The 10,639-nt window shown below is 52.3% G+C and overlaps 1 protein-coding gene across 1 annotated transcript; it reads left to right on the forward strand.

The window, feature by feature from the left end:
- The first annotated feature begins 547 nt into the window (after positions 1-547).
- Positions 548-6,751, forward strand: LOC144953850 (vesicle-associated membrane protein 8-like). Its single transcript, XM_078884505.1, has 4 exons — positions 548-664; positions 2,604-2,707; positions 5,089-5,247; positions 6,379-6,751. Exons 2-4 carry the CDS (start codon positions 2,705-2,707, stop codon positions 6,586-6,588), a joined length of 372 nt encoding a protein of 123 aa, XP_078740631.1. The 5' UTR covers positions 548-664; positions 2,604-2,704; the 3' UTR covers positions 6,589-6,751.
- Positions 6,752-10,639: the final 3,888 nt, after the last annotated feature.

Consider the following 10,639-nt stretch of genomic DNA (forward strand, 5'->3'; position numbering starts at 1 on the left):
CTACCCATCTTCCGGAAGACGTCTACCCATCTTCCGGAAGACGGCTACCCGTCTTCTGGAAGACGTCGTCTGCCTCTTCCGGAAGACGTCTACCCATCTTCCGGAAGACGTCTACCCATCTTCCGGAAGACGTCTACCCGTCTTCCGGAAGACGTCGTCTGCCTCTTCCGGAAGAGGTAAACTTTCGTCGGAAGACGTATTCCGGAATTACGAGTCTTCCGGAAGATGTCTACCGTGTGTTCATAAACTAGCGGAAGATCTCTTCCGGAAGATATGAACTTCCGGCGGAAAACGTATTTCGGAAGTACGCGTCTTCCGGAAGAGGTCTACCGCCCGTTCATAAACAAGCGGAAGATATCTTCCGGAAGTTATGAACTTCCGGCGGAAGACGTATTCCGGAAGTACGAATCTTCCGGAAGATGTCTACCGCCCGTTCATAAACTAGCGGAAGATCTCTTCCGGAAGATATGAACTTCCGGCGGAAGGCGTATTCCGGAAATACAATCTTCCGGAAGATGTCTACCGCCCGTTCATAAACACCGGTGGAAGATGTCTTCCGGAAGAGAGCATCGCGCTGCGGTTGAACCCTGAGAATCGCACGGCTCACCTGGGTCACGTGACGTCCGCCCCCCTCTCACCTGGAGGTCGCCGTTGATGTTCACGCGTAAAACCTTTTTACTTTTATACAAAATTACACTTCTACACACTTCTACATACTAATACACCTTTACTTTTACACAAAATTACACCTCCACACACACTTCTACATACACATACACCTTCACACACCTCTACACCTTCACACACCTCTACACCTTCACACACCTCTACACCTTCACACACCTCTACACCTTCACACCCCTCTACACCTTCACACGCCTCTACACCTTCACACGCCTCTACACCTTCACACGCCTCTACACCTTCACACGCCTCTACACCTTCACACACCTCTACACCTTCACACACCTCTACACACACACACCTCTACACCTTCACACACCTCTACACCTTCACACACCTCTACACCTTCACACACCTCTACACACACACCCCTCTACACCTTCACACACCTCTACACCTTCACACGCCTCTACACCTTCACACGCCTCTACACCTTCACACGCCTCTACACCTTCACACGCCTCTACACCTTCACACGCCTCTACACCTTCACACGCCTCTACACACACACACCTCTACACCTTCACACACCTCTACACCTTCACACACCTTCACACACCTCTACACCTTCACACACCTCTACACCTTCACACACCTCTACACACACACCTCTACACCTTCACACACCTCTACACCTTCACACACCTCTACACCTTCACACACCTCTACACACCTCTACACCTTCACACACCTCTACACCTTCACACACCTCTACACACACATACACACCTCTACACACATACACCTCTACACACACACACCTCCACACTCCTCTACACACACACGCGCGCGCCTATATACTCGCAGAAACTTGAGTGCGTCTTATAATCCAGTGCGAGGGCAAAGAACGTTTTGGGAAGAACTGGTGAGTGGGTGGGTGGGTGAGTTGGTGGTGATACACCCACCCAACTACCCATTCACTCACCCACCCACTCACTCACCCACCCACTCACTCACTCACTCACTCACCCACCCACCCACTCACTCACTCACCCACTCACTCACTCACCCACTCACTCACTCACCCAACCACCCACTCACCCAACCACCCACTCATTAATTCACTCACTCACCCAACCACCCATCCAATCACCCATTCACTCATCCACCCAACCACAAACCCACCCACTCACCCACCCACTCAATCACTCACCCAACCACCCACTCACTCATTCACTCACCCAATCACTAATTAACTCATCCACCCAATCATCCACTCACCCAACCACCCACCCACGCACCTACTCACTCACCCAACCACTCACCAGACCACCCACTCATTCACCCACTCACTTACGTAACCACCCACTCACTTACGTAACCACCCACTCATTCACCCACTCACCCAACCACCCACTCACCCAATCACCCACTCACTCACCCAATCACCCACTCACTCACCCAACCACCCACTCACTCACCCACCCAATCATCCACTTATTCACTCACCCAACCACCCACTTATTCACTCACCCAACCACCCACTCACCCACCCAACCACACACTCACCCACCCATTCAACCACCCACCCAACCTTCCACCCACTCATTCACTCACCCAACCACCCACTCACCCACCTACCCAACCTTCCACCCAACCACACACTCACCCACCACCCACTCAATCACCCACCCAACCTTCCACCCACCCACCCACTCACCCAACCACACACTCACCCACCCAACCTTCCACACACCCAACCACCCACTCACCCACCCACTCACCCAACCACCCACTCACCCACCCACCCAACCACACACTCACCCACTCACCCACCCTCATCTATATTATCGAACATCTCGCAATGCAAACGCTCAGTGCAACTTGTCTGGTGCTGTTCGTTGCTGCCCGCTTGACGTTTAGGACGTCTGGACCCACAATGTCCCTCCCTCCCTCTCTCTGTGTCCATGGTGGTTAAGGGCACGGCGGCGGTGGTGGTGCTGGTGGTGGTGGTGCTGGTGGTGCTGGTGGCTGGTGCTGATCTGAAGGTTCAAGCGTCCAGCTTCCAAAGGCGATCGTCATGGTGAGTCACAGCAACCTGGAGAGAGTCGTAGAGACTCAGGGTGTAGTAGAGACTCGGGGTCTAGTAGAGACTCAGGGTGTAGTAGAGACTCAGGGTGTAGTAGAGACTCGGGGTCTAGTAGAGACTCGGGGTGTAGTAGAGACTCAGGGTGTAGTAGAGACTCAGGGTCTAGTAGAGACTCAGGGTGTAGTAGAGACTCAGGGTGTAGTAGAGACTCAGGGTGTAGTAGAGACTCAGGGTCTAGTAGAGACTCAGGGTGTAGTAGAGACTCAGGGTGTAGTAGAGACTCAGGGTGTAGTAGAGACTCAGGGTGTAGTAGAGACTCAGGGTGTAGAGACTCGGTGGGTGGGTGCGTGAGTGGAGAAGTTGGTGGGTGAGTGGATGGATGAGTGGTACGTTGGCAGGTGAGTGGGTGAGTGACTGGGTGGGTGAGCGGGTGGGTGACTGGGTGGGTGACTGGGTGGGTGACTGGGTGAGTGACTGGGTGGGTGACTGGGTGGGTGAGCGGGTGGGTGACTGGGTGGGTGACTGGGTGAGTGACTGGGTGAGTGACTGTGTGAGTGACTGAGTGACTGGGTGAGTGACTGGGTGGGTGAGCGGGTGAGTGACTGGGTCAGTGACTGGGTGGGTGACTGGGTGAGTGACTGGGTGGGTGACTGGGTGGGTGACTGGATGAGTGACTGGGTGGGTGACTGGGTGGGTGACTGGGTGGGTGACTGGGTGAGTGACTGGGTGGGTGAGCGGGTGAGTGAGCGGGTGGGTGACTGGGTGGGTGACTGGGTGGGTGACTGGGTGAGTGACTGGGTGGGTGACTGGGTGGGTGACTGGGTGAGTGACTGTGTGGGTGACTGGGTGGGTGACTGAGTGAGTGACTGGGTGGGTGACTGGGTGGGTGACTGAGTGAGTGACTGGGTGAGTGACTGAGTGAATGACTGGGTGAGTGACTGGGTGAGTGACTGGGTGGGTGAGCGGGTGGGTGAGTGGGTGGGTGACTGGGTGGGTGACCGGGTGGATGAGCGGGTGGGTGACTGGGTGGGTGACTGGATGGGTGACTGTGTGACTGAGTGAGTGACTGGGTGAGTGACTGGGTGAGTGAGTGGGTGGGTGACTGGGTGAGTGACTGAGTGAGTGGCTGGGTGAGTGACTGGATGGGTGAGCGGGTGAGTGAGCGGGTGGGTGACTGGGTGGTTGAGTGTGGGTGAGCGGGTGGGTGAGTGACTGGGTGAGTGACTGAGTGAGTGAGTGGTTGGGTGAGTGGGTGGGTGAGTGACTGGGTGGGTGACTGTGTGACTGAGTGAGTGACTGTGTGAGTGACTGGGTGGATGAGTGGGTGGGTGACTGGGTGGGTGACTGGGTGAATGACTGGGTGAGTGACTGGGTGAGTGACCGGGTGGGTGACTGGGTGGGTGACTGGGTGAGTGACTGGGTGACTGAGTGACTGGGTGAGTGACTGGGTGAGTGAGTGGGTGGGTGACTGGGTGAGTGACTGAGTGAGTGGCTGGGTGAGTGACTGGATGGGTGAGCGGGTGAGTGAGCGGGTGGGTGACTGGGTGGTTGAGTGTGGGTGAGCGGGTGGGTGAGTGACTGGGTGAGTGACTGAGTGAGTGAGTGGTTGGGTGAGTGGGTGGGTGAGTGACTGGGTGGGTGACTGTGTGACTGAGTGAGTGACTGTGTGAGTGACTGGGTGGATGAGTGGGTGGGTGACTGGGTGGGTGACTGGGTGAATGACTGGGTGAGTGACTGGGTGAGTGACCGGGTGGGTGACTGGGTGGGTGACTGGGTGAGTGACTGGGTGACTGAGTGACTGGGTGAGTGACTGGGTGAGTGAGTGGGTGGGTGACTGGGTGAGTGACTGAGTGAGTGGCTGGGTGAGTGACTGGATGGGTGAGCGGGTGAGTGAGCGGGTGGGTGACTGGGTGGTTGAGTGTGGGTGAGCGGGTGGGTGAGTGACTGGGTGAGTGACTGAGTGAGTGAGTGGTTGGGTGAGTGGGTGGGTGAGTGACTGGGTGGGTGACTGTGTGACTGAGTGAGTGACTGTGTGAGTGACTGGGTGGATGAGTGGGTGGGTGACTGGGTGGGTGACTGGGTGAATGACTGGGTGAGTGACTGGGTGAGTGACCGGGTGGGTGACTGGGTGGGTGACTGGGTGAGTGACTGGGTGACTGAGTGACTGGGTGAGTGACTGGGTGAGTGAGTGGGTGGGTGACTGGGTGAGTGACTGAGTGAGTGGCTGGGTGAGTGACTGGATGGGTGAGCGGGTGAGTGAGCGGGTGGGTGACTGGGTGGTTGAGTGTGGGTGAGCGGGTGGGTGAGTGACTGGGTGAGTGACTGTGTGAGTGAGCGAGTGAACGAACGGTGACCCCACCCCCCCGTGTGTCCAGGCGGAGGTGGAGGAGGGTGGTGCAGGCTCGTCCCTGCAGGCTCTGCGGCGCGACACGGAGGGGCTGGCGGACGCCATGAGGCAGAACGTCGAGCGCGTCGCCCAGCGCGGAGACAACGTCGACCGCCTGCTGGAGAAGGGACAACAGCTGGACCAGAGCGTACGCCTCACCACCACCCAGACTCACCACCCAGACTCACCACCCAGACTCACCACCCAGACTCACCACCCAGACTCACCACCCAGACTCACCACCCAGACTCACCACCCAGACTCACCACCCAGACTCACCACCCAGACTCACCACCCAGACTCACCACCCAGACTCACCACCCAGACTCACCACCCAGACTCACCACCCAGACTCACCACCCAGACTCACCACCCAGACTCACCACCCATACTCACCACCCAGACTCACCACCCAGACTCACCACCCAGACTCACCACCCATACTCACCACCCAGACTCACCACCCAGACTCACCACCCATACTCACCACCCAGACTCACCACCCATACTCACCACCCAGACTCACCACCCAGACTCACCACCCAGACTCACCACCCAGACTCACCACTCAGACTCACCACCCAGACTCACCACCCAGACTCACCACCCAGACTCACCACCCAGACTCACCACTCAGACTCACCACCCAGACTCACCACCCAGACTCACCACCCAGACTCACCACCCAGACTCACCACCCAGACTCACCACCCAGACTCACCACCCAGACTCACCACCCAGACTCACCACCCAGACTCACCACGTCCTCACCACGTCCTCACCACCGCTCACCACCCAGACTCACTACGTCCTCACCGTGTCCTCACCGTGTCCTCACCACGTCCTCACCACCGCTCACCACCGCGTCCTCGCCACCGCGTCCTTAGCAGGCGTCGCCAGGGTCGGGATCGACCCCACGACCTCCTGTAGACCAGGCGAGGTAGTCAACATCTCACAGGGTCGGGATCGACCCCACGACCTCCTGTAGACCAGGCGAGGTAGTCAACATCTCACAGGGTCGGGATCGAACCCACGACCTCCTGTAGACCAGGCGAGGTAGTCAACATCTCACAGGGTCTGTGATCGAACCCACGACCTCCTGCAGACCAGGCGAGGTGGTCAACATCTCACAGGGTCTGTGATCGAACCCACGACCTCCTGCAGACCAGGCGAGGTGGTCAACGTCTCCCGTGCCATCAGTTTGTTGAAAAAGCTACGCGGGGGATCGTTGTTGTGTGTTCACAATGGCGGCCGTGTCCCCCGTGTGCCCCCCGTGCAGGCCCAGCAGTTTGAGCGGGTGGCTGTACGCACGGAGCGCCGCATGCTGTGGAGGAATCGCCGCATGAAGCTCATCATCGCCGCAGTCGTCATCGTCGCCCTCCTCATCGCCACCATCGCCATCGCGATTGCGGTGCACAGGGGCGGTGGTGACGGTGGTGGTGACGGTGGTGGTGGTGGTGGTGCGCCACTCTCAACGCCCAGCCCTTGACTCTCGGACCGTGGAGAGACACGGTGGCCGTGGGTCCCCTGGGAGACACGGTCATCGTGAACCCCTGGGGGAAGCGACACTGTGACCCCCTGGGGGTCACGACACTGTGACCCCTGGGGGTCACGGCACTGTGACCCCCTGGGGGTCACGACACTGACCCCTGGGGGTCACGTCACTGTGACCCCCAGGGGGTCACGACACTGTGACCCCCTGGGGGTCACGGTGGGTGTGTGACCCCCTGTCCGTGTCTCTCTCAGCGGGTTCACGGTGGTCGAGTGGCTGGGTTCACAGTGGGTGTGTGACCCCTGGGGGTCACGGTGGGTGTGTGACCCCCTGTCCGTGTCTCTCTCAGCGGGTTCACGGTGGTCGAGTGGCTGGGTTCACGGTGGGTGTGTGACCCCCTGGGGGTCACGGTGGGTGTGTGACCCCCTGTCCGTGTCTCTCTCAGCGGGTTCACGGTGGCCACTTTAGATCAAATCTAACAGCACAGAGTTTGCCACCAGTGCGTTAGGTTCAGGATCCAGCCCCCGTATCCGCGATTCTTCGTGCCTTGTTACCTAGACGGTATCGTGAATGTGCCTCTCTGGGTTTCCACACTTTTTGTACATCCTGATGCCTGGAACGGTGTGATTGATATCCGTGTGTGAAATCCCGGTGTCTGGAATCCTAGTGCCAAAGCTTGCTGATTATCAGGAATCCTCTTGTAAGCAATGCTGATTTCAAGAATGTCTCCCAATTATTTTAAAAAGCCAACCTCGTATCTGGAATCCTGATACCTTGAACTCTGATACCTTGAACCCTGATATCTGGAATCCTATGAACTGCTATAATGATTGTTGCAGTGGTCACGGTATGATGATTGTCGTCGTAGTCATGTTGTGATTGGTCGATGGGTAACCCCCCCATGAGTCCACCAGTGGTGGTAGTGGTGGTGGGTAACCCCCCATGAGTCCACCAGTGGTGGACTTACGATGGTGGAGTGTGGGTACCCTCCCCCCCCCCAGCCTCTGCTGCTGGAGGCCGCTGCCACCAGCAGTGAGCGAGTGGTGGTAATTGGTAGCACTTGTTTTCGTCTGAGTCTACCTAGCGGTAGGCCAAAGCAGGGTACACATTTCAGGAGTCCATGACTCGGGGTGCAGAGGCTTGGGCAGACTGCGTCACGTGATGCGTGTCACGTGATGGGTCACGTGAGACGCATCACGTGATGGGCGTCACGTGATGCGCGTCACGTGAATATTAATCTGCAGGGTCGGTTGTTGACCTCGTGGGAGTCGTTGACCCCTTGGGGGTCGTTGACCCCGTGGGGGGGGGGCTGACTCCGTGGGGGGGGGGGGGCTGACCCCCATTGAGTCGCGCTTTTCCGATGCGCTTCAGCGTCCGTCTGGAACGTTCCTTGCTTCTCGTGTTGGAAGCCGCTGGGAGCTGTGATGTGATGCACTTGTAGAGTCACCCTCTAGACTGGACACTCGCTTCTGTAGAACTGCTTCTTGTTGTTGTTGTTGCTGCTGTTGTTGTTGCTGCTGTTGCTGCTGTTGTTGTTGTTGTTGTCCTCTCCCCCACACCTCCATTCGCGCGGTTGGCGACGCACGGTGCGAAAAAGAAGTTAAATTTATATACTCACACTACACTATACACTACACTATACACTACTATACACTACTATACACTACACTATACACTACACTATACACTACTATACACTACACTATACACTACACTATACACTACACTATACACTACTATACACTACACTATACACTACACTATACACTACTATACACTACACTATACACTACACTATACACTACACTATACACTACTATACACTACACTATACACTACACTATACACTATACACTACACTATACACTACACTATACACTACTATACACTACACTATACACTACACTACACTATACACTACTATACACTACACTATACACTACACTATACACTACACTATACACTACCCACTACACTACACTATACACTACACTATACACTACTATACACTACACTATACACTATACTCTACACTATACACTACACTATACACTACCCACTACACTACACTATACACTACACTATACACTACACACTACACTATACACTACACACTACACTATACACTACACTATACACTACACTATACACTACACTATACACTACACCATACACTACACTATACACTACTATACACTACACTATACACTACTATACACTATACTATACACCACTATACACTACTATACACTATACACTACTATACACTATACTATACACCACTATACACTACTATACACCACTATACACTACACTATACACTACACTATACACCAGAGGTGGGACAAAGTCATTGTTATGCAAGTCCAAGTCGAGTCGCAAGTCATCAAATTCATGACTCGAGTCTGACTCGAGTCCAAGTCACATGACTCGAGTCCACACCTCTGCTATACACTACTATACACTACACTATACACTACTATACACTACTATACACTATACTATACACCACTATACACTACTATACACTATACACTACTATACACTATACTATACACCACTATACACTACTATACACCACTATACACTACACTATACACTACACTATACACTACTATACACTACACTATACACTACACTATACACTACACTATACACTACACTATACACTACACTATACACTACACTATACACTACACTATACACTACACTATACACTACACTATACACTACACTATACACTACACTATACTCTACACTACTATACACTACTATACTCTACACTACTATACACTACACTATACACTACACTATACACTACACTATACACTACACTACTATACACTACACTATACACTACACTATACACTACACTATACACTACACTATACACTACACTATACACTACACTACTATACACTACTATACACTACACTACTATACACTACACTATACACTACACTATACACTACACTATACACTACACTATACACTATACACTACACTATACACTACACTATACACTACACTATACTCTACACTACTATACACTACTATACTCTACACTACTATACACTACACTATACACTACACTATACACTACACTATACACTACACTACTATACACTACACTATACACTACACTATACACTACACTATACACTACACTATACACTACACTATACACTACACTACTATACACTACACTACTATACACTACACCACTATACACTACACTATACACTACACTATACACTATACACTACTATACACTACACTATACACTACACTATACACTACACTATACACTACACTACACTATACACTACACTATACACTACACTATACACTACTATACACTACACTATACACTACACTATACACTACACTACTATACACTATACACTACACTATACACTACACTACTATACACTATACACTACACTATACACTACACTACTATACACTATACACTACACTACTATACACTATACACTACTATACACTACACTACTATACACTATACACTACTATACACTAGTATGGATTTTGTTGTTGTTATTCTGTCTCTCGCTGTTCAAATAAACCTGCCACTAAAATGATGGACTCATCATTTCTGTGTCAGTGGGCACACGCACTAAGTCAGCAGGGGATCAAATACGTTTTTCCCCTCACTGTATAGTGTAGTGTATAGTAGTGTATAGTGTAGTGTATAGTGTAGTGTATAGTGTTGTGTATAGTAGTGTATAGTGTGTATAGTATAGTGTATAGTGTAGTGTATAGTGTTGTGTATAGTAGTGTATAGTGTAGTGTATAGTATAGTGTATAGTGTAGTGTATAGTGTTGTGTATAGTAGTGTATAGTGTAGTGTATAGTGTAGTGTATAGTAGTGTAGTGTATAGTAGTGTATAGTGTAATGTATAGTGGTGTATAGTAGTGTATAGTGTAGTGTATAGTGTAGTGTATAGTAGTGTATAGTGTAATGTATAGTGGTGTATAGTAGTGTATAGTGTAGTGTATAGTGTAGTGTATAGTAGTGTAGTGTATA

The sequence above is a fragment of the Lampetra fluviatilis genome (genome assembly GCF_964198595.1).
Source record: "Lampetra fluviatilis chromosome 48 unlocalized genomic scaffold, kcLamFluv1.1 SUPER_48_unloc_1, whole genome shotgun sequence".
NCBI lineage: Eukaryota > Metazoa > Chordata > Hyperoartia > Petromyzontiformes > Petromyzontidae > Lampetra > Lampetra fluviatilis.

Bases quoted from the DNA above. Each gene is read 5' to 3' on its own strand.
- LOC144953850 (XM_078884505.1), top strand. The intron at 5,248-6,378 runs GTACGCCTCACC...CCCCCCGTGCAG, and splicing joins GACAACAGCTGGACCAGAGC to GCCCAGCAGTTTGAGCGGGT.